General features: G+C 36.8%; 1 protein-coding gene across 3 annotated transcripts in view; it reads left to right on the top strand.

Moving 5' to 3' along the window:
- Window positions 1-25,151, top strand: part of ITPR2 (inositol 1,4,5-trisphosphate receptor type 2) — a 524,960-nt gene that overhangs the window by 16,920 nt on the left and 482,889 nt on the right. For all 3 annotated transcript variants that reach the window (XM_036864824.1, XM_036864825.1, XM_036864826.1), the window contains exon 2: window positions 22,795-22,865. In XM_036864824.1, coding sequence (XP_036720719.1) covers window positions 22,795-22,865 — 71 coding nt within the window. The remainder of the gene's footprint in view (window positions 1-22,794; window positions 22,866-25,151) is intronic.

The following is a 25,151-nucleotide window of genomic DNA, read 5'->3' as shown; positions in this document are numbered from 1 at the left end:
TTTGGTTATGCCATAAAAGGAGATTTTACTATTTACTACAATCTTAGTGTGTATATGCACACAAACTATTGAAGAACTCTTAAAATTAAAGCATTGAAAAACACTTAAAAAAAACTTTATCTGCAAACTCTTGTTAGAAAATTTCTCTATGAGAAGCTATTTCCTTTCAGTTAACATAAATTCCTTATGGCACAGTTTATGCCAGTTGTTATTTGTAGTTATATTGGACTAACTACTAATGCATGAGAGAAAAGTGCCACGTTCCTTGTTATGACAGTGAATTAGTCAATCTGAAGACCATTTATTAACCAGGATTTTTTTGGTTGCAAGAAACAGAAAACCCAATTAGAACAATTGTCAGCAAAGAAGAGAACTTTCTGGTTGAGGTAGCTGAAAAGTCTATGCATAACATTGTTACAGACTCTCTTTATCCCTGATTCTGTTTTGTCATCAATATTAGTCCCATCCTCAGGTAGGCCTTCCGCCTTTGGTGGCAGCATGGCTGCTAGCAGCTTCAGCCTTAGCGTATCCCATCCTCTTACATCCAGAGCTGAATAGACAGTGCCTCATTTCCTCAAACTCTAAAAGTGCTGCAGTCATCACTGTGCAGTGACTAGGCTCACAGTCTCATCTTCAGCCAAACACTGTGGCCAGAGGAGGGGATGCTCTGATGACAGACGTCATCATGCTCTGAGTGGAAGAAGAAGAGCCCTTCTCCATTCCTCTTTCAGCGCTCAGTTAGTTGCCAGAAGGAAGGCAGTGGATGCTGGAAAGACAAAGACAACACGTGTCTGTTGTAGCCAGATAGGATCACCCCGTGGCCTTGACAAGCCATGTTTCCTATGTCCTTATATCAGGTTTTAAAATATGAAGCCCTTAATTATTTTGGGTACTTATATAAGGCTATTCTCTTTCCAGTTTACTAGTTTTGGGCTTTATACTAACACTGTTTCAGGCAGAGCCTACTGCCTGATGAAAAGTAGAATTGTCTAAGTACTTTACATGCTGCAGTAAAGCCTCGTTAGTCTGGTCTAAACTTTTCTTTAGCATCAGCTCCTGAAGGAAAGCATTCTGAGGATATCAGGGGTGAGGGTCGTGGTGAAGGGTCAGAAAGGGAAGGCAGCATTTTATTGTAATGTTGATGCAAAATAAAAAAGGGAGAGGAGCTTACGAAACAAACTTTTTCAAAATGTGTACGCTATTCATAAGTATATGAATAAACCTGCTTTGATAAACGAATCTCATCCATGAAGGTATATGATTTGAACCTCTTCTCACAGTAAATTTGATTGTGAACGTATTTGCTTTTAGTTTCAATAGCTTTTGTTTAGACACAAGTAGCTTATCCACTTTATGGAATGATTGTGGCACCTTCTGTGTACACAGTGTACAAGAATTAATTATTATGATGGAGATGTGTACAGAGCAGGCTGTAATATAAGCAGGATTTAAAACACAAATTTTAAACTTGAAAAACTATTAATTCCAATATCAAAATTGGAAAATTTTGTAGCTAAAATGCTTTTAATTAAAAATTCCTTCTGTAAAACAAATATTTACTGTGCCAGAGTTAGATTTGAATTATAATTAATATGTAATATTTGAAATGTATGTAATATTTAGATCTTTATGTAATATTTAGAAAACACAGTAAATTTTTCTAACTCTTAAGAGTCAGTGTCTTCAACTTTTTTTTTTTTTTTTTTGGTCATATCTTAAATATTTAAAACTTGGGTCCATCTTGAACTATTGAACAAACTGGTTGGTTATGAACTGACTGTCTAGAATTCACATTTAATTTCAAGGTTGAAGTCAAACCATTGAATAAAAAGATGTTTGATAATGAGTTTTTAAAGGCAATATGGATTTTGGAAAGAGCTGTTTAAGTGCTTAAATTTAAATTCTAGTCTACCCTGAAGAGGTTGAGAACTTGGACAAATCATTTCATCTCTGAATTCAGTTCCCCATCTTTAAATTGTGAGTACTACTAATACTTGTCTTCTGATCCTTAGTGGTCCTTTGGGAGTAGGAAATGATGCTATACTTGTGTGAGTATTTGGAAAGCTCTACTGGTACATGCTAGATATTTAAAAAGTTAGTATTAGAGTTTAAAAATTTTAAAAATTCAGTTTATTGAAACTAAAAAAGTTCACACATTTCTCCCACCTCCTACCCCCCACCTCTTGCAACTACCAATCTGTTCTATCTGTGAGCTTTTTTTTTTTTTTAAAGAATCCACATATAAGCGACATCATATGGCATTTGTCCTTTTCTGTCTGACTTATATCACTTAGCATAAGGCCCTTAAGGTCCATTCATGTTGTCACAAAGGAAAGATTTCCTTTCTTTTTTATGGCTGAATAATATCCTATTGTATATATTCATTAATATTTTGTTTCAATAATATTCCATTTTATGTGGTATATTCCACAGTTTCTTTATCTGTTCATCTATCAGTGGACACTTAGGTTGTTTCCATATCTTGACTATGGTAAATAATGCTGCAATGAAATGGGGTTTATATATCTTTTCAAATTAGTGTTTTTGTTTTCTTCAGATATATACCCAGAAATGGAATTTCTGGATCATGTACAGTAGTTATATTTTTAATTTTTAAGGAATCTCCATAATGTTTTCCATAGTGGTTGCACCAATTTACATTCCCAACAGCAGTGCATGAGGGTTCCCTTTTCTCTACATCCTTGCCAACACTTGTTATTTCTTTGTCTTTTTGATAATAGCCATTCTAACAGGTGAGAGGTGATATCTTATTGTGGTTGTGATTTGTATTTCCCAGATAATTAGTGATATTGAGCCATCTTTTCATGTACCTGTTGGCCATCTGAATGTCTTATTTGGAAAAATGTCTATTTGGGTCTATTGCCCATTTAAAAATTGGATTGTTTGTTTTTTTATTTTTTGCTGTTGAGTTGTATGAGTTCTTTGTATACTTTGGATATTAACCCCTACGTATATGATTTGCAAATATTTTCTCCTATTCAGTAGGTTGCCTTTCATTTGTTGATAGTTTCCTTTGCTGTGTAGAAGCTTTTTAGTTTGACATAGTCCTGCTTGTTTATTTTTGCTTTTGTTGCTTTTACTTTTGGTGTCAGATTCAAAAAATCGTTGTCAAGAGTGATTTCAAATAGGAGCTTACTGCCTTTGTTTTCTTCTAAGAGTTTTATGGTTCCAGGTCTTATGTTAAGTCTTTAATACATTTTGAATTAATTTGTGTATATGGTGTAAGAAAGTGGTCCAGTTTCATTCTTTTGCATGTGGCTGTCCAATTTTCACAGCACCATTTATTGCAGAGACTATCCTTTCCCCATTGTATATTCTTGGCTCCTTTGTCATAAATTAATTGACCATATATGTGTGAGTTTATTTCTGGGCTCTGTATGCTGTTCTGTTGATCTATGTGTCTGTTTTTTTTCCCCCCAGTACCATACTGTTTTAATTACTATAGCTTTGTAATAGAGTTTGAAATCAGGGAGTGTGATGCCTCCAGCTTTGTTCTTTCTCAAGGTTGCTTTGGTTATTCAGGGTTTTTTTTTGTTCTTGTAGTTCCATATAAATTTTCGGATTGTTTGTTCTACTTTTGTGAAAAATACCATTGGAATTTTGATAAGGATTGCACTGAATCTGTATATTGCTTTGGGTAGTATGGACATTTTAACAATATTAATTTTCCCAACCCATGAGCACAAAATATCTTTTTCTTTGTTTCCTCTTCAACTTCTTTCATTAATGTCATAGTTTTCAATATACAGCTCTTTCCCCTCCTTGCTTAAATTTATTCTTAGGGTTTAAAAATTGATAAAGTCATAAAGAGGTCACCTAAACATATTTATTAGCAACAGTTGAATCATATTACACATTTTAATATCAGTGGCTTATTTTTCCAGATTTGCTGTAACTGTAAAAGCAGGAAAATGTCTCCCCTGTAACAGTGATGCAAATAAAAATAAAATGTTGAATTAGTTACATAACTCAGTATTTTCTTGATTTATTTTGTGTTTATTGATAAAGAAACATATATGGAAAAGAGAAATAATTTATACTAGTTATATGCATTATTAAATATCTTGGATATTTTGGATAAACCACTGTTTTAGGCAGTGGTTTTAAAATTACACTCCAAATATCATCTAATTACAATTCAACAGATCAATCATGATATTTGGAGTGACATTAAGGTAGCCTACCTTATTACTTTTTTTTATCCTTGAAACATGAGAGAAGAGATGAGACATAGATTTAAGATTTGTTGATTTTTAAAAAGAAATCTAGTCAAGCTATTTCTTAAAATTGTAGTGTTCAGGGAAGTTTAAAGGGTGAAATACTAAGCATAGTTATGTGTCTACATCAAGATATTCATAAATGAAAGGAAATGTAACATTAAGTGAGGGAAAATAAAGCATTTCCTATCACATCCTTACTGTTCCTGTTTTTAAATTACAGGCTCTTTAGAGAAAACTTTAGCTACTTAGCAATTCTGTAGGCCATGGATGGAATACTTATGAGTCTGGCCTAGTAACAGCCCCTGTACTGCCAAGTTCTTGGAATTTAGATTTTCGACAGTCAGGGAAGAGGCTTTTGATTTGTTTGTGAAAAGAAGGGAGGACTGAACATCCCTGTGGTGCTGTGCTGAAGAGAAGGGAAGAATTAGAAAGGGTGGGCACCGGGGAAGCAGCAAGTTCCTACTGTATGGCTTCTTTACATTCAGAGAGAATTCAGTGGTTTAGAATATTGAATTCAGCAGGTAACTGAAGAGATGTCATTTCACTGATTTAACACTGAAATATAGGACTCTCCAGGGGAAAAACTATAAGGCTTTTGGCGGACCCTTTACTGTAGGGACTATCCACAGAATTACTTTGAGAGAGGAAACTAAAAAAGGAATGGGGTGATTCTACTGGTAATACTAAATCTTGGTCCAGAGTGAATCATGTGCCTTTTTCATAGACTTTCTTCAGACAGGACAAAAGCAAGGGCCAAGTGCGATGGTGAAGGGTAATTTACGATTAGGGTAATTTCTACTCCTTTACGATTTAGGGTAATTTCTGCTCCTTTACGATTTAGGGTAATTTCTGCTCCTTTACGATTTAGGGTAATTTCTACTCCTCCCGGCAGCAGTTGTCAGCATCTACAGGGATGAGTCCTTCCAGTGACAAAGCCCTTAGTGTACAATCCAGAACCAACACACAGTTAGAGAATCATTTTGTCTCCTAATGGATGTATTTTTTCCATGTAGTTTGTTGTTACGAACGGTCTGCGACTTAATGTGCAAAGCTAAAAACTTAAAAAAAAAAAGCTGAAAGTTGTATTGGTTTGTGGGAGAGATTTTGTTACTAAATCTACGTTTGTTTCTTAGAGGATGTCCAATAAGATAGGGTAACCATGGAGGTTTGTCTTTCTTCTTGATCAGAAGTTTGGTTTGAAATCATCAGTTTGGCAATTGAGCCCTAAAGACAGTTGCTCTAAAAGACAGTTTAAAAAATACTTTGAATAAATTTTACTTAATATCTGTTTAAAGCTTGACATTATGAAAGGGAAAGAATGAGAGAGACAGATATAGATAGGGTACTAAGGGGAGCGTGGGTTACCTAAAGACTGTAGTTGGTTTTATTATGGAGCAAAGTGGTTGCTGGCGACATTGTTTTTCTCTTACCTCTCCAGGGGGGAAAGAGAGTCCTACCGTCTTGGAGGAAACTGGGAAATCTTACCAAAATGTCAATTGTTGCTTGTCCCTGGGAGACCTCTTTTGGAGAAGAGTGAAAGTAGTGGGTCCCTCGTGAATATGAATCAGTGAATTATTTGGGCAGGATAAAAAAATTCATTGTGTACATTTGATTTCTTGGTCTTCAGTTTCATTCCGTAGGATGGCAGGAGGTTGAGAAATGAGTTGTTTTGCCTTGAAAAGGAATCTGCTTTTGGTAGCTTAGATGTAGGAGCAGCCAAAGTGAAAGCCACCAGATCACATTCTTTTTTTTTTTTTTTTAATTTATTTTAGAATTTTATTTATTTTTTTATACAGCAGGTTCTTATTAGTTATCCATTTTATACATATTAGTGTATATATGTCAATCCCAATCTCCCAATTCTTAGGGACAGTTTTGGTGAGAAAATAATTGTAACGAATCAGCTGCTGTTTAAACATCTCTAAAGACCTTTTTTTGAATAAGGGAAAGCAGTGACCCTGGTTCCTGTTTTTTGTGGGTCTTTTTTCTTTTGTCTTTTTATCAGATAGGAATCTGATCAGTATCAGAAGAAAACCATTTTGCAGATGAAAGGAGATACCTTTTCTTTTGGGTCCAGGAAATGCAAGTGTGAAACATAGACAGCCTGTCTATAAAAGGAGTTAGAAAGTAGGGCAGAATATTCCCATCCATTCAAATGAAGGGCAGAATGCAGAAGATGATACCTTCCTTGAGTTTGTCTTTGTAAAATTATTTTCCTCACACTTAAAATTCTAAAGATGAGGCATAGAACTTCAAGAGAAGCTTCTATAATGGTAATTTCCCCTGTGACTTTTGCTTGTTGCAACTTGATTGCTCTTGAGTGTGGTATTAATTTACCACATGGAAACTTCCAAATACAAATTATGTTGCTAAGGGAGAAGAAAAAAAACCTGGCTATTAATGATAGCAATATTTGTAAACAGGGCCCTTTAAAACAATGTGGGCAGAGGGGATGGAATCTTCCTTTTAAAAAGAGATGTGTAATTCCTTTGCTTCCCATCAGTTTTTTTTTTTTTAATGTTTATTGCTTTATTTTCTAGTCTTCTTTATTAATTAATTAATTATTTATTTATTTTTGGCTGTGTTGGGTCTTCGTTTCTGTGCGAGGGCTCTCTCGTTGTGGTGAGTGGGGGCCACTCTTCATCGCGGTGCGCGGGCCCCTCACTATCACTACCCCTCTTGTTGTGGAGCACAGGCTCCAGACGCGCAGGCTCAGTAGTTGTGGCCCACGGGCCTAGTCGCTCCGCGACATGTGGGATCCTCCCAGACCAGGGCTCGAACCCGTGTCCCCTGCATTGGCAGGCAGACTCTCAACCACTGCGCCACCAGGGAAGCCCCTTCCCATCAGTTTTAAAAAAAGTTATTGAGCTCTACGATAGCCATGAACAGCTTCCTAGGAATATGAGACTATGTTATCTTGAGGAGAGAATCTATTTTATCCTCTGTTCCATACAGCCCTTAATTGAGGTGCTAATATTTGAGATACTCTCCAGCTTATTAGGGGTTGGGGCAACCAGTTATTAGCTGTTAGTTGTGTTTCCACAGAAAAAGGAATTATGAAAGGAGTTAGCCTCATAATATATTTTCAAGGAGAGTGATATTTCTGTGAAATGCCTGCTGAATAGAGTGTGTTGTTCTTTCAACAAAACTAGGCTAAGGTTAAGATATGAGAACTTCCATAAGAACTTTAAAACATCTTGATCCTAAGGTATGCTTATGTTCAGAGAGTTTTTCTTAATCTTTTGGGGGGGTCATCTTCCCCTTTGAGACTAAGAGAAAATTTATGTTGCAACTTCCCATGAATATACAAACATAAGATTTTACATATATTGAGGGTGTTCAAAACTCCCTAAAATCCACTCCCACCCAAGCTTGGGAGCACTTGTACTAACATGTAATAATGGTCCTTACATTAAAGGTGTAAGCTCTGGGTTTGGTCTGTCTTATACTCTGCTGTTTCCCCAGTGCCTAGGACCGTGCCTGGCTCACAATCAGCGCTCAATGGATATTTGTTGAATGAATGACTCAAGGACAAAATGAACATATTTTATTTTTGGTTATGTGGCTAGTCTGGATTTTCTGGTTGCTTATACTTTCTTTATCAGTTCTTTACCAGCTGTGTGACCTTCATGGCTACATTTACTTCTTTTGCAAGGAACAGAAACCCAATCTGTTTAAATGAAACAGAGGCTTTTTGGTTTGCATTACCGGGAAGTCCAAGTGGAGGTTCTAGCTTCAGGTACAGCTAGAATCAGGGCTTCAGTTGATGAGACCAGGATTTTGTCTTTTTCTTCACTTTTTTCCTCCTTCTAGGCTGTTTTCTCTGGCAGACTTTTTCCACCCATGGTGGGGAAAAGTGATTCCTGGCAGTGTTAGGCATACAATTTCCCTCACAATGCTTGATCCTAGAAGGAGATTAAGACCGCTCCCTTTCCCATTCATTGTTCATATCTGCTTCTGTAAAGGCACTTTGGCCCTGCTGGGGTTGTGTATGCTCTCTGGACCAAGTACTGTGTCTGGGGGGATGGGAGAAAGAAGCGCCAGCCTAGGTCTCTTACCCTCCCTTGGGTGGCAAAGGGGTCCTTTTGGTTCTTAAGCTATCCTAAGAGTTTTAAGTGGGAAATGGAAGTTCCTAAAAGGGGTAGTGGCAGAATAAAAAGTAACATATGTCTGAAGCACCTATTATATATAATTAGTTCAATCTAAGGTTGATATTGTGGTCTTAGGATGTCAGTGAGTCCCTTACTGAGCAACTGGTTTTCTGGATGATATCACCAAACGCACTTACGTCCTCAGAGGAAAGACTCCTATCTTTCTTGCAGAATTTTTAAGAATGAAGAGAATAAATACCAACATTAACTAGGCGAGCATTAATAGGAACCTTGTGAAACCTGTTATAAATCAGAGAGAGCTTCTGTCTTCAGATTGCAGAAACAGTGATTTGGATTTGCGGTACGTGACATCGTGTTCTAGCTTTGACTTCTTATTGGCCCTCTGGTGCCTCCAGGAGGGTATCAGCCTGTGCTGAACACACTGTGCTTGGCAGGGCTCACAAATGGAACCAGTGCAGGTTGGCTCTGGGTGGGGAAGGAAATTTAGAATATGTGGGTATTGTTTGAAATACTATTCTATATATTTATTTCAATTATAATTTCTTTTTTAAAATTAATTTTTATTGGAGTATAGTTGATTTACAATGTTGTGTTAGTTTCTGCTGTACAGCAAAGTGAATCAGTTATACATATACATATATCCATTCTTTTTTAGATTCTTTTCCCATATAGGGTATTGAGTAGCGTTTCCTGTGCTATATAGTAGGTCCTTATTAGTTATCTATTTTATATCTAGTAGTGTGTATATGTCAATCCCAATCTCGCAATTTATCCCTCCCCCCCTTTCCCCCTTGGTAACCATAAGTTTGTTTTCTACATCTGTGACTCTACTTCTGTTTTGTAAATAAGTTCATTTGTACCATTTTCTTTTAGACTCCACATAGAAGTGATATCATACAATGTTTGCCTTTCTCTGTCTGACTTACTTCACTCAATATGACAATCTCTAGGTCCATCCATGTCCTGCAGATGGCATTATTTCATTCTTTTTTATGGCTGACTAGTATTCCATTGTATATATGTACTACATCTTCTTTATCCATTTGTCCATCAATGGACATTTAAGTTGCTTCAATTATAATTTCAATTATTCTTTCTTTGACATATATTTTGTTCAACATTGACTTTCCAATAATGCATTTTTTTTTTTAAGGAGAAGAAGAATGTTTTCTTTCTATAATTATCATGCAAGTTTGAGAATAACTTGTTGAGGAAGATTCAAATGCATTTAAAATCTTAAGATATATTTTGATAAGTTAAGATGGTTTAATTTTGAAATGCATAATGTTCTTAATTTTCTGTTTGGTTCATTGTGAACCCATGCTGAGTAGGAGACTATTAAATCCTTGATGCAGTGCTAACTTTTGAAACTTAGATTTTTAATATGTTCGGATCCTCATCCTGAACTTCTTTTCATGTTTAGTAAGTAAATGCGAACTTATTTGGAATTCTTCCACACCTTTAGACTTTTTTTTTCCTGAGTCTCTTAGTTTAGAGACTCAGTTGGAATCTACTGTGCCTGACACGTAGTAGGTGGTCAGTTGTCTGTGTTTCATGAAAGGATGAGCAAATGTAAATTAATGTGTAACAGCGTGCAACAGTGTTTAACAGTGTGCTTCATGAACAGCAGGGCTAAATCAGATTTTTTCCTATTAAAAATCATGTTTGAAGAACATTTTCCACCAAGAAGTTGAATAAGTTAATTTACAGAATTAAGTAAGTGATTATTAAGTATTTACTCTGTGTCAGACATCGTCTGGTTTTTTGATTCTGAAGTACTTATTTATGGTAAATACTATATTGCTACAACACTAATTGCTGTAACACTATATGGTAAATATATATATTATACTAATATTAGTTACATATAATGTGTGAAATTCTACCTGAAATCCAATATAATGGTCCTTAAAGAGACAATAGCTATTCACATCTCTCCTGACGTTTCCTTCTCTTCTTCTTCGTTAGGATATTGATAGTTTGCACGAGACACATATGGACCCTCACTTTTCTCACCTGGGTTCCTGTGCTCATCTCCACAGTGAGCTCCCTACCTCTGTCTCCCTGACTATTCTCAGCTCGGCAACCAGAGGGAGCTTTTTACATAGAAGCCAGATCATGTTGACTTTTCTCTGCTCCAAGCCTTTCAGGGGCGCACACTATCTCATGCATACTAAAAGCCAGAGTCATTACTATACGTAGGAGGTCCTGTAGGATCTGGCCTTCCATTCCTTGGCTTTTCTGACCTCCTTTCCAATCGCTTATCTTCTTCTCACTCCCGTCAGCTGTACTGGCTTCCTTGCACGTGCTCAAGCACTGCAAACATGCTTCCACCGTAGGGTCTTTGCACTGGCTGTTCCTTCTGCCTGGAATGCAGTTCTCTTAGGTAGCTCCCTCACCTCCTTTACGTCTTTTGCTATGTTTTATGTTTCCTTTTTTTTAGATAGCACTTATCCCTTAGCACACTATGTAATTTATGGATTTATTATGTTTATTGTTTCTTGTCTCCTTCTTACTACTCCCTGTGGGAGTGTTGGTTTTGTTTGCTCTTAGAACAATGCCTGGCACATCACAGCTGTGCAGTCAGTGTTTGTCGAATGAATGAATTTCCTCATGAAGAGATTTCAATTCATTTTTTCTGAAATGATTACCTTACTGCTGAACTTCTTTCAACAATTAAGTGGTAATAATAGATAACAGTGATGAAAATGATGAACCCTAATAATTATTGAGAATGTACTTTGTGCTGGGCATTTATAATAAATAACATTGATGATGATGATGGCTAACCTTTATTGAATGTTAACTTTGTACTGGGCATTTTGCATTGTCAAATCAGTTGTTTTTCAAACCAGCTCTATGAAGTTAGTACTAGAGTTATCTCAATTTTATAGGTAGGCCGGAGAAATAACTTCCCAACATCACACATTTATATGGAGTAGATACAGTTGTGATATTAGAATCTTAAAAGGAAACGTGTATTGTTAAACTTATATTATCTCATTTTTGTCCTAATCTAGTAGGAGCCAATATGTCTCTTTGGGAATATTTATTTGTGGTTTGATGATCACTGTCTGAAGGATTAGGGATTTGAACTAGGAGTATCCTTGCATTTATATCAGTAGATAAATTCATTACCTAGGATTGATTACAAATTCTACTTTAATAGTAGTACTATTTCTACTTTTTCCAGGGGTTGGAAAAAAATTTTGCCCAATCTGGAAGCAAGAGAAATAATTTAATTTAGCATATATATGTGCGGCTCTTTTCAGTTATCAGACTTTTCTGCTTGTTTTTGTTTACCTTTGATTTTACCCTCAGTTGGCTCTGCTTTTAGAGATCATGTGTGTTGCTTCATTGTTTTCGGGTAAGGATTCATTCACTTCATCCCAGAAAGAGAGGGCTCTGCCCCTTAATTAAAACACTGCAGAAGAGGGTATATATGTCATTTCAGCTACAATTAGACCCTTGCCAATAACACAGGAGGTCTGGGATTATTCTCTTTGTGCACAGAAATGACTTAAAAGAGGGTTTTATGCCCATTGACTCCATCCATACCAATTATAGGTGTGACTTTAGAATGACATCTGTGTTTTTAAACCCATACTTATACACATTTAGCCACTGTTAATTAAATGTTGGAGGCTATGTCTCTGAGGCAATTATGTGAGAGTGTGAAGTTTTTTTGTTTTGTTTTGTTTTTTTTACAAGAGTTTTTAGCTCTCCCCTTTTCTGGTAGATCTTAGAAATGTCCCAGTTCTTATTGACTCAGAAAGAGTCATCTGCTTGTAGCTTTAATGAGGTAACTTTTATACCTTCCAACTTCCTGGAAAAAAAAGTCTAGTTTCTCATGCTAATAATTGTGGAAATTGGTCTATAGTTGCCAGAAGTTTTTCTGGCCGGGGAACTTCTCTTGCCAACTGTTTCCTCCTAGGTATGTTTCTCTTTTGTGTCTGATTAGCCAGGAAGTGGTATTTGGTTCTCATATTCATCTCTTTTTGAAGAAGGTAGCATACTTAAAAGAACAGGGAAAAGGCAGGTCCTTACAGCTATAAAACTAATCGCCGATTGCATTGTACTCTGGCGATTTCAAAGGAAAGAAGTGTTTCTGGCTAAATTATGTTCTGTTCTGCCTAGGAGCTCCTCCTGACTGGATTATTTTTTGAGGTCTCTTTTAGCCATTCTCACTTCTAGAATATATAGTTAAATGTTACTTTATGACTTGCTGAGGGCATGAGCCAGGGAGGAACAGTCTTATCATTATTACCTACTTAATTCATCTTTTCTTCCTATGTTCTCCCTGCTGCATCTTCATCAGCCTCATTTTGTCTTTTGCGATTTGTTTTCTTTACCTTTGTGGTCCATTGAAGTATGTAAGTTCATTCGTTCAACAATTATTTTTATGTACTGACTACATGCCAGTCACTGGGCTAGGTATTGAGAATATGAAGATTAAAAATATACTGCTGCAGTCCCCAAGGGGCTCACTGTTTATTAGAGACATGGAGCTAAAGGGATCATACAGTAGATAACAGCTTGAAAGGGTGTATATCAAATATGGTGGGATCATAGAAGGAGACCCTAAGCCTCCAGAGGAGGGATGAGTATGGGGTTGTAAGCTAAACATAAATGCACTGTGAGCCAAGAGAATTTCTTAAAACCTTGTGAATTTAGGCTATATTTTAGAAATATAGTAGGGATAAGGAAACCATATAATCTGAAAAGAATTGCGGGAACTGGTGTATTAATGTTCTGTATATGCTCAAAAAGAAAATATTTTTCCCAGTTGTTGAGTTTTATACATTTCCATGAGAAGTTATATGTTTCATATATGTCCGTTAGATCAGCCTTGTTAATTATGGGTTTCAAAGCATGTATCCTTACTACCTTTTGTCTGTTTGCCCTATCAGTGATTGAGAAGTGTGTTGAAATCTCCTACTCTGATAATATCTTTGTTAATTTCTCCTTGTAGTTCTATAAATTTTGTTTTGTATAATTTAAGGCTGTTACATTTAAATTTAGAATTGTTATATATTCTTAGAGAACTGAAACACTTACATTTAATGGCCTTATTTGTCCTGAATAATGTTTTTTTTTTTTTGCCTTGAAGTCTATTTTTCTGATATTATCACTGCTACCATAACTTTCTTTTGATCAGTATTTTTTTGTTGTGCTTTTTTCTGTCCATATGTTATAGGTATGGCTCTAGTAAATAGCATATGGTTGGATTTTTTCATCCAGTCTGGAAATCTCTCTTTTTTTTTAAAAAAAATCTGGCTTTGAAGTGATAAGTTAAAAATTAAATATATTATGATTCATATTGACTTATTCCTACCCTCTTACTTTGTGCCTTTATATTAATCATGATTTTTCCCTGATTTTTCTTCTCTCTTAATTCTTTTTGGATCGACTGAAGTTCTTATTTTTCTTCTTGTTCCATTCATCTTTCTCTATTGGCTTTGTATTTATATACTATTTCTGTTGTTTCAGTATTTTCTTTTAAAATTATACTATGTACACTCAACAAAATATAAAGTTAATTGATATTTTAACTCATTCCTGTACAATTCAGAGCCATGGAACTATTTAACTCTGATCACTCCCTTTCTACTTATATGCAGATGTCTGGGATGTAGTGCTGTATGTTTAAAGACTCACGTTAGTCATTATTATTCTTTTATACCAACAACATTTATTTAAATTTATTCACGTTTAACAGTTTTTTCCTTCCCATTTCTTTTTTTTTAAAAATTAATTAATTAATTTAATTTTGGCTGCGTTGGGTCTTCGTTGCTGCACGCGGGCTTTCTCTAGTTGCGGTGAGCGGGGGCTACTCTTCGTTGCGGTGCGCGGGCTTCTCATTGCGGTGGCTTCTCTTGTTGCGGAGCACGGGCTCTAGGCGAACGGGCTTCAGTAGTTGTAGCTTGCGGGCTCTAGAGATTATTAATTAGTTGTGTCAAATTTACTGTCTTAAACCCACCTACTTAAACAATTATTTTTAATTTCTAGAAATTCTTTATCAAATCTGTCTGCCCATTTTTGATGGGCTCTTACTCTTTGCTCTTTTAAGAAAATTATCTTTAATGTCTTTAAACATTCATAATAGTTATATTTTTAGTTGGTAATTAACAATATGTTTATTTTTGTTTTTGCTGATGCATGCATAGCAGTTTGTTGTGTTGTCTTATTAGTAATTTTTAAAATATTTGAACTCATATTTCTTGAATTTAATCTTCAGTATAACTACTATAAATTCTGGACACAATATAAAAAACAACTATGTGGAAATGCGAGGAAGTGACCAAAGCCAGGCAGAAACCTGGGGCCAGGGAGGTGTCTATTCTTGGAATAAGAGAGTGTACCTAGGTGAGTTCCCCATTTTATAGCCTTTTTTCCTGAGAAAGTTGGTGCCAACCATGTGGCAAAAACTCAGATAGGAATGACAATCTGGTGGTGGTAGTAGTAGTAGTAGCAAAGTTCTGGACTTGAACTTTGCCTAGTGTGTCACTTTTAATTACCAGTGCCATCGATTTTGTAGCTCTCTGCAGATAATTGAGAACTGGTAGTAGTTAGGTCACCTTAGCCATCACTAAATAATTGATCTCAACTGGTATAGATGCCCATTCATATCCTGAGAAAGACATTTTACAAATGCTTTGACTTTCATGAGAACAGTAATGGACCAGCTAGAACAAATGCTGCACATACTGACTTGCAATAGTATTGGGTTCAAAGAGGTTGAGCAAGCAGGGTAGAGAGGATCAAGGAAAGGAAGTTATTAGATGGAGAAGGAAAATCCGAGAAGAAAAAATCAGATTGCTTTCTTTGGCTGGATTAGGACTTTAAGCTTTCAAAATATACAGGCAAATCCTTTCTGAAGTTATGGTCAGATATACATGCTTCTCTTTGAAAGGCAATGTGTAGCTCTTAGTCTTTTTTCCCCCAAGTTTCACTAGCATCCATACTCTGAATATAATACAGATGCAAATGTATCGAAAAAATGTGTGGACACCAAGGGGGGAAAGGGGTGGTGGTGGTGATGGTAGTGATGGTCGGATGAATTGGGAGATTGGGATTGACATATATACACTAATATGTATAAAATAGATAACTAATAAGAACCTGCTGTATAAATAAATAAATAAATAAAATAAAATAATTGTTTCACAAAATGATGGCTTCTTGCAGTGATTTCTAAAAAAGTTAACACGTGAGTGACAGCATTCTGTTTGTAGTCCTCATGATACCCATTTTGTTTAAAGGTCTTTGAGTCATTTGGTCTAGACGATAGCACTGATCAAAAATTTTAAGCGTAAGGATTCATTCATTATTTTTAGGGGTTTCCATGTAGTAGTACTTGAAAATTTAGTGTTTATTCTGTAATTTATATGTGGTTTAGATTAATTTTATCTTTCATGGAAGAACAACTGGAAGCATTTTTTTTTTTTTAAACTTTGGGTTTATTTATTTATTTGTTTATTTATGGCTGTGTTGGGTCTTCGTTTCTGTGCGAGGGCTTTCTCTAGTTGCGGCAGGTGGGGGCCACTCTTCATCGCGGTGCGCGGGCCTCTCATTATCGCGGCCTCTCTTGTTGCGGAGCACAGGCTCCAGATGCTCAGGTTCAGCAATTGTGGCTCATGGGCCTAGTTGCTCCGCGGCATGTGGGATCTTACCAGACCAGGGCTCAAACCCGTGTCCCCTGCATTGGCAGGCAGATTCTCAACCACTGCGCCACCAGGGAAGTCCTGGAAGCATTTTAAATACCTAAGAGCAAGCACAATTTCAGCTTTGGAAGGAACCAATTTTAGAAATATTAGCAGCAACAAACCTGTGCGTGGTTGAAAAACTTACACATGGAATTAAATACACTTTTAATATTTAAACTTAAAATATTTGTTCTAATAAAGATATATTATTGAAATAAGAAATCTAAAAAGAGAAGATAATGTTAAACTTTATTGGTTTAACTTTTAAAAATCTCACATTTCCAATGGCAAAAGGGAATTTAACTCTACTTGTCATCATAGGCAAAATATGAGTACAGCTATGAGTGAATTTTCTGTGTTGCATCTGTTTTGCATTTACAAGTTAGAACACTTTTTGGCAGAAAGTTTTACAATGAAATTACTTCCCTCTTTGTGTGATTAGAATTGCTTATGACCTTGTGCAGGGGTCTGTCCACAGGACCTATCAGACCTAAGGTATGGAACTGGACATTTGTAGAACCTAGCATTTCCTGTTAAGTTGCTCTGAATTATGAGACAGATTAATTGGCTTACAAGCAAGAATCTACAGGCCTGGAGGTTGGCTCCTTACTTAGGCAGCTTGAGTACTGGTCAGTAAAAACAAGGTCCCTATTACTAAATGGCAAGACCTTAAGATGCTAAAATACTGTGTTCTAAGACTATGGTCACTATGGTGGATGAATGGAACAAAAAGCACATACCAGCACTTTGCTTGGAATGATAAAATAATGAATAAGCTTAAAAAAATTGATTCTAAACAGTTAAACTTTCAAACTACAATGTATAAGATATTATAAAGTCAGAATTTGCTGTCGGAAGATGATACCACAAGCCAAACTTGATTATAATACAGGATCAGAGAAATGAAAAAGCACAGAAATAGAAGGAATTTGTGAGATCACAGCTGCCCCATTTAGAAAATGAGGCCCAGAGAGGTTAAGTGGCTAACATAAACACAGCTGGTTATGGAGCGGCGAACCAAGGATGAGAGAGCTCAATTTTTTTTTTTGTTTGTTTGTTTTCTTCTACTCTAGTACTACTTCTAGATGAAGGTGAAGGAGAGGCTTGACTGATGTGCCAGGGTAGTGGTGATGGTGGGTGGTAGGGTTGTGTGTGGTGGAGGGACAGTTTTGCTAAGAAGTCAGAAGATTGCAGCTAAGGGAGAAATTCATATGGCCGGCAGGGTAAAAATCCCAGCGTTAGGGATAAAGTGATTTGTGACAGAGTCGTGAAAGTGCTGTAAAGGCAATTCCACCCTACTTATGAACCTAGCCACAATATTAGCCCCCTTTCTTACCAATAGTTTTTAATAATACCCACTGTGGATTCCCCACCTTCTCTCTCCCCTCAAATTCGTTTTATTTAAATATGCTTCAGTGTCATTGTATCAATATTAGAAATGAATTATATCACTTAATTGTACAAATATCAGATATATGTGGTAGGCATATATCAGGAAGATAACACACTTATTTTAAAAAGTATTCAAGGTAGAAATACCATTTATGGCTTCATGAGGAAAAATATATGACTAACATATTTTACCTATTTCGTGACATTTTCTTTGCAGTTGGTGGAATAACGCGAGACTGGAGACCAAAGAATAATTTGCTTTCTTTTGGAAATCTACGTAAAAAATCTGAAAGCCATGCATTTTTATACAATAATTTATTTACACTCCATGTGTGTTCCTAAAATATATGCTGTTTAGTTTTGCCTACTTATGCTGTCTATATAAATGGAATTATATAACATTTGGGACTTCCTTTTTTTTTAGCTCAACTTTATGTCTGTGAGATTTTCAGTGCTGTTGCATGCAGCTGCAATTTATTCACTTTAAAAAATAGTTATCTTTCTTTTTAATATCTTTATTGGATGTTAAAGGATTGTCTGTCCTCTTGTCCCTCAGCTAGAAGCTGTAAAGGTTACTAGATTTTCCAATAAGTGGAAATTTGGAATCAAAAGGAATATAATCAATTTCCATTCATTGTAGTGCCTGATTAAATCTAATCTGATTTATTTAAAACACATGCTCGTTTTCTAGTTTGCATATAATTTTCATGTATCCGTATAAGGATTGATTTACTGCTTTTCTGCCCAACTTACCATTTCTGGCTCTGAAAATTATTTTAAAACTGTGTGTCATCTGCCTTATGTGCCCATATACCCCCATTTATTTGTTTGGTTTGGACAGTGATTCTGGAATGAGTATTATCTAGTAAATGTGCTGTTGTGTACAAAGCATGATAACCATATTTTTAGAGAAGTAAATTTTTAAAATTAAAAAAAAAATTGGAGTATAATTGGAGTATAATTGCTTTACAATGTTGTGTTAGTTTCTGCTGTACAGCAAAGTGAATCAGCTATACCTATACATATATCCCCATATCCCCACCCTCTTGCGTCTCCCTCCCACCCTTCTAGGAGGACACAAAGCACTGAGCTGATCTCCCTGTGCTCTGCGGCTACTTCCCACTAGCTATCTATTAAAAAATAGTTATCTTTTGTATGAAATTATTCATTTGTCATAATTTACTTATCCATGCTACTATTACTGATGGACATTTGGGTTTTTCCAGTGTTTGGTATCACTCTTGTACATGTCTCCATATGCACATTTGCAAGATTTCTCTAGGGGGCATATCTGTCCAGTTAAAATTTGATTCACATTTTGATTTATATTTATGTATGAAATCTTCAAAGGAGCTAATGAAATCTCCTTATAGATACCTTGGAAGGTCTAATTGTTGAATGATTTTTTTCTTGTCAATTGCAGTGACCAAATAATTTACAGCTATGACCTTATGAAGAAAAGATAGATATGAAGGAAAACAGATTTTATGTTAGTTGAGTTTCAGTGACAGATTGAGAATTTTAAGCTATCGCTAGAATTGCCTGTTTGGCTTAGTTGCTGATTCAGACAGGGGAAAATAAATGCAGCCCATTAGCTGCATTTAATTTAGCCCATTTAAGTGCACTGATAGATTGGGTTGAAAGGTGCTATATAAGATATTGTTATTTAGAGCAGGCTATCTTGGCCCTTCTCAGGATTTGACATTTTTGATAACTTTCTGAGACACGTCTGGATGGGGAATATTTCCTACCCTTTCTTCCATCTACTATTAGGTAACCATTTGTTAGTTCCAGTTTTTTTTTAATGTTTTTGTGATCTACCAAAAATAACATGATTGATTTACTCACTTATTCAAAAAGTGACTCAGTCATTCACTCAATTAATAATTATTTAGTGTCTTCCATGTTTGAGGCCTAATACTTAGACTTGGGCATATTATGGTGAGCAGAACAGAAATGCACTGACTCTCTTGGAACTTATAATTTTTGGTGCTAGTGAAATATGCTTATATAAGAAATCTTGACGGAGTGTGATAAGTTGTCTTATAGAGGAGAGCCTCGGGTACTCTGGGAGAGCAGGTACTCCTAATCCATTCAAGAAAGTTTGGAGAGCCTTTAAAAAATACAGATTCTTAGACCTTATCCCCAGAAATTTTGGTTTGTTAGATCTGGACCAAAGAAACTTATTATTATTACCTCCTATATATATATGATTCAGCCAATGAGCCGAATTTGGGAAACACTGTTTATCAGTGAGAAAAATGGGCAGTAATCATGAGAGGGTATTTAAATGACTTAGGGATGGAATAGGTGGTTTTCAGAGGATTTCTGTTCTTAGGCCAAAGGTCGATCTTTATATTTGTCCCTATTCAATCGTAAATTCTTATTCCTAAGTTGTAAAAGTTAACTGCCCCAGTGGTGAATGGGAAAACCTGGCTTATCAGCAGTACACACGAAAAAAACCTGGAATTGTTTAGCTATAAGCCCAATGAATGTCAGAGGTGAGCTTGACTTCCACAGAAGCTACTGCAATCTTAGGTTGCATAACTGTAAGCTTAGTGTCAGAAAGAAGGAGGTAACGGTCCCCTGAACCCTGCACTTGTTGGGGGCACATCTGAACTCATGTGAATAGCTTCCAGGATCACATTTAAGGGGGATGTTGACACTTGGGTGTATGAAAGGATGTTGAGCTCCTTGGTAAATATCCATATGAGGAAGAACTGGAGAGAAATAGTCTTGTTCATTCCAGAAAAAGAAAACTTAGTCTATGTAGTTCCAGAAGAAAGAACTGAGATCAAAAAGGGAAAGATATTTGGGAAAGCAAGTCTCATTTTTTCATTGATTTATTTAACAAATGTTTATTACGTGGCTACTATAACTCATTCTAGTAGATGCCAAGGATATAATGGTAAACAAGTTGGATTTAGTTTCTGACTTCATGGAGTTGCAATTTATTGGAAAATCAGGCAATTAAGCAAGCGGTCATAAGAAAATGTAAGTACTGGGATGGGATAAAGACCTATACAACAGATTTCTAATATTAGTACTGACAGAAAGAGGGTAAGTGGTGAATACTCTGGCCCTGGAGGTATTCAAGAAGATGCTCTTGTAGATATTGTAGAAGTTGTGCATTAAAATCCTGTTTAACATTTAGCATCAGTGATCATGTATGTCTTTATAACAGATTCACACTCCTTATTTCTTTTCTCACCCATTTAATCCTAACCTTCCCTTTCTTCCATTCTCTCTAAACTCAGCTCCAGTTCTTTAAGTCTGCATGATGAGATGACTTTCTTTGTAATTTTCGCAGACCTTTGTTTATAAGGGATAGGACAAATTCTTAGAACTGAAGTCACTCTTAATGACTGTGTTTTTATCTGGGCTATCAGATATCTGAGGATAGGCATAAATGTTTACATAAATGCAGTGTGACCTGATTGATGGCTTTAGTTTTTCCCATTCCTCTTGGTGGCTAGCCGATGCAGGTGAGGACTCTTCGGGGCATTCTAGGGGAGCCTGCATTTCTGTGGGATTGGCAGGCACTAAGAATAAGTAAAATACCCATGCTGCTTTTAATATAATTTTTATGTGCTCTAAATGAGACTATGTGTTTTTTTTTTGATTATTATGTTTTGAATTCTTAACTTGTCCTAACTAATTAGAAAAGCTGACCTTTCCCTCACAGCATTTTTAAAAATTTAAATATTACTTTGTGACATTCTCAGGACTCTGAGCCTTTCACCTTCAGTGTTACAGCCTGAAGTCAGATATTGTAGAGGTTTGGGTTTGCTTTCTCTTGACCCAATGTGACTTCCTGTTTCTAAGAAAACAATTTTAGAGACTCTTAAAAGGAATTTCTTGCATGCTTGGCAGCTCTTGTAAAACCACATTTTAGTAAACCAGTGTGAATGAAGTATATTAAAAAAATCAAAGAAAGAACCGTATTGCTTGATCAAATTAGCATTTTTGTTTTGTGGAAATTGGATCTCAGAAAAATCCAGTGATTTAGGAAGTGTCTGCTTTTGTAACCAGATAAACCAAGAACCAAAAGTTTCATCTTGATTTGTTTAATCATCCTAGTTCAAGGGGACAGTTGGTCACGCATCGGGGTTTACTTTGTGCTGGAGTTAATGCATACTAGTGAGTCTGATTAATATGTTTTTTTAAAAAAAACAAAGTCACAACTGGGCCATCTCTCTTCAAATGAGCTCACAAATTTGGAACTAATTCACATGCATTGTCACAATATTCTGGAGAAAACCCCAGTTACTTCCATCACTTAGTCAATGGAAAAAATGAACATTAGTGAGTCTTTTGCTAGTTAGATATTACTCTGAGCAGGAGATTCACGCCTCCTGGCTCTCAGGTCAGATTCAGCTTCCCTCGGAATTGTCCTAGAAATTGGCTTCTCATGAATATTTTAATAAGGGCATGTTTTTGTAACTAGAAGGGTACTTTATTCATTTGAGTAATGTTTGCTGAGTACTCACTATGTGGTAGGCACCTTTCTAGAGGCAGACAGTATGGTGAGGAATAAGGCAGGGAAGGTCCCTGATTTTATTTATCTATTAAGCACTTGTATAAGGGCTTACTCTATGCCAGAAACTGTACTAGGTACTTTACAGATATTAAATCATTTAATCCTCCTAACAATGCTGTGGGGTGGGTACTCTTATCCTTGTTTGGCAGCTGTAAAGAAGGAGGCTCCAAGTCACCTGGCTGGGAAGTGACCGAGCCAGGGTTGAACACAGGATGAGTGCCTTTTACCCCCACTGTGTGGTCATTCTGTAAGCCTGATCTCATTAGCTTACACATTCCTTATAAAAACAAAACAAAACAAAACAAAACACACACGCACACACACAAGGACATAAAAACTACAGGCAGTCTGACCACTGTTAATGTTTTGGTGTCTCTGTTCCAGTCCTCATCATGTGTGTCTGTGTAGAGGGGTGTGTGTGTGTGTGTGTGTGTGTGTGTGTGTTTAAATGTATACAATATCTTACTGATTGGTTCCCACTTATTTTCACAATATATTATACATGTTTTGTAGGCCAGTGCATTTAAAAAATAGAATTGTAACTAGCTCTGTGGTGTTTGTCTATATCATGATTTCTCTAACCAGTTTCCTACCACTTAACAATGCTTCTTAATTTTGTATTTCATAAACCCTGCTTTAATTCATGTCCTTGTAACCAAATCTTTTTACAAATCCATGACTCTTCAAACATTTCTGAGTGAAGAATGGTATTAACACTCTGTAAATATTTATGCGGTATCCACGTGCAGTCAGCGCTTTGTGAATATGACGATGTCAACATGTGAACATGCTTTTCCTTCCAGGCTAGTGGATGACAGATGTGTGGTGCACCCAGAGGCGGGGGACCTCGCCAACCCTCCCAAGAAGTTCCGAGGTAAGAAAGAGATGCTTACTTTATATTATGTGATCTAACTGGGGGTACTTTTGTGTCTTAAAATAAGGAATGTTAGCACTTTATTCAGCGTGAAACTTTCAAATAGAAATATGTCCACTGAAAATTCTTTCAAAAATATCCCCATCATTTTTCTTCTTTTCTACGTTGAAGGGTTGATACTGAGAGAATAGTTTCAAGTTTTGTTTTGCTGGACAATAGTCTGTGTGTTGAAAGGAAATCTTGGTAATTAACTGTGAGAGGCCACTTTTCAAACCAGTAAATACAGCCGAATGATATGTATTTATATATTTCCGTGACAGTTGTACTATAAATGTTAGTGTTTCATTATCAGCTCTTTAATTTATCTTTGTAAAATCTCCAGGATGGTGACGCTGATGTGTTAGCTTAGCTTTTAAAATGTCACTTTGGCTGGTATATAATAACTAACAATTGTCTTAGAACTCCCTTGTCGGTATAATTTTAGAGACAGCATCATACTGTCAACTGAGAAATTGTTCATAGTAGGAGACTGATTATGACTGTTACAAGAGAAGGATTAATGGAACTTGCAGAGAATCATAGACAACTAAAACCAGTAATTAAGAGCTTGTGCAAATCAATTTCATAGTTTATGTATACTTATAATAACAATAATTTAAAAACAGCATTCATTTTGAACATACAGTGTAAGCATTCCTCCTCACGATGATGAAAAGCAGGTTTAATAAGGGATACAGATCTGGAGAGAGAGTCAAAGGGTTTTGCTAGAGCCCCAGACCCAACTCAGGATGTGCTCTCCCTGCACTGGGGAAGGGAGATGCCTAACGTTTGGTACGTGTTTCCCATGTTTCACTTTCTGTGATAGGCACTTTCTACACAGTTCTTATTATAAGAATATGCAAGAATATTGCATTTTCATCTTGTAGAGAGAGTGACGAGGACAGTAAATGTCCTTTGAGTGAAATTGGTCACTTTTTAAAAAAAAATTAATTAATTTACTTATTTTTGGCTGTGTTGGGTCTTTGTTGCCGCACGTGGGCTTTCTCCAGTTGCGGCGAGCGGGGGCTACTCTTCGTTGCGGTGAGCGGGCTTTTCATTGTGGTGGCTTCTCTTGTTGCAGAGCACGGGCTCTAGGTGCACGGGCTTCAGTAGTTGTGGCATGCGGGCTCAATAGTTGTGGTGTGAGGCCTCAGTAGTTGTGGCTCATGGGCTCTAGAACACAGGCTCAGTAGTTATGGCGCATGGGCTTAGTTGCTCCGTGGCATGTGGGATCTTCCCGGACCAGGGCTCAAACCCGTGTCCCCTGCATTGGCAGGTGGATTCTTAACCACTGCACCACCAGGGAAGTCCCGAAATTGGTCACTTTGAATAAGTGATCCAGATGTCTCCCCAGGTGGAGAAATTAGCAGAAAGAAGGCTGTGGGAGATACACCACACATTAGAAGCACCCGTAAGAGTGCTCAGTGGGGACACTCCCCCAGTTCTGGGCACGTGAGGTGTTCTCAACCATACACAGTCCCCGCCGAGGATGGACTCCCAATAGAACTACATGAAGGAGGGTCAGCAGTTGTGACAAACAAGACGCGAAGTGCTCCGGGACATCTTGCCAGACACTGTGCAGTAAGTGTGTGGAAATGATTTCAGAGACAGAAGAGGCTACAGAAGCCTAATGGAAGAATGGACAATATGAAAAGGAACATATAGGTTCTAAACAGCATGAACTAGCTATTATATAAAGACGAGGAGACAGTGTTATGGAAAAGAGAGCTGAGGAAATTACCCAGAATGCAGTGCAGAGGAAAATCTGAACAAGTCATGAAAAGCGTGGAGGAGGGACTGAGAAGATCCAGCAGCCTCTAATCGAATTCTAGAAGGAGAGGCTGGAGCGCATGAGAATGAGGCAACATGTAAAGAGATACGGGCGAGAGCCTTCCTAAATTGTAGAAAACCACTGTTCCTCAGGTGGAAGAGACACATTGAGTTCAGAGTAGGGGTGATAAACAAATCCAGATCCACAGACACTCCTTTGTGAACTGTAGGATGATAAAGATACAAAGTTTTAAAAGCGAACTGGGACAACAGATCAGCATTTGTAACAGAAAAAAGCTTGGGGTTCGGGTTTTAACTGCACTTTTCTCTGGCTGTGTCAGCTTAAGTAGGTCACCCAACCACTTAGCGTTTCAGAGGACATCTGTCATTGGCTGGTGAGACCAGGGCTGGATAAAAACAAGAATAATCTTACCACACAAGGCTTTGTGAGGCTTGGAATCTTTCCAGAGAATAAAT

Source organism: Balaenoptera musculus, chromosome 10 (assembly GCF_009873245.2).
Source record: "Balaenoptera musculus isolate JJ_BM4_2016_0621 chromosome 10, mBalMus1.pri.v3, whole genome shotgun sequence".
Taxonomy (NCBI): Eukaryota; Metazoa; Chordata; class Mammalia; order Artiodactyla; family Balaenopteridae; genus Balaenoptera; species Balaenoptera musculus.
The sequence above is the reverse complement of the archived record's forward strand: the minus strand, read 5'-3'. Positions and strand labels throughout refer to the sequence as shown.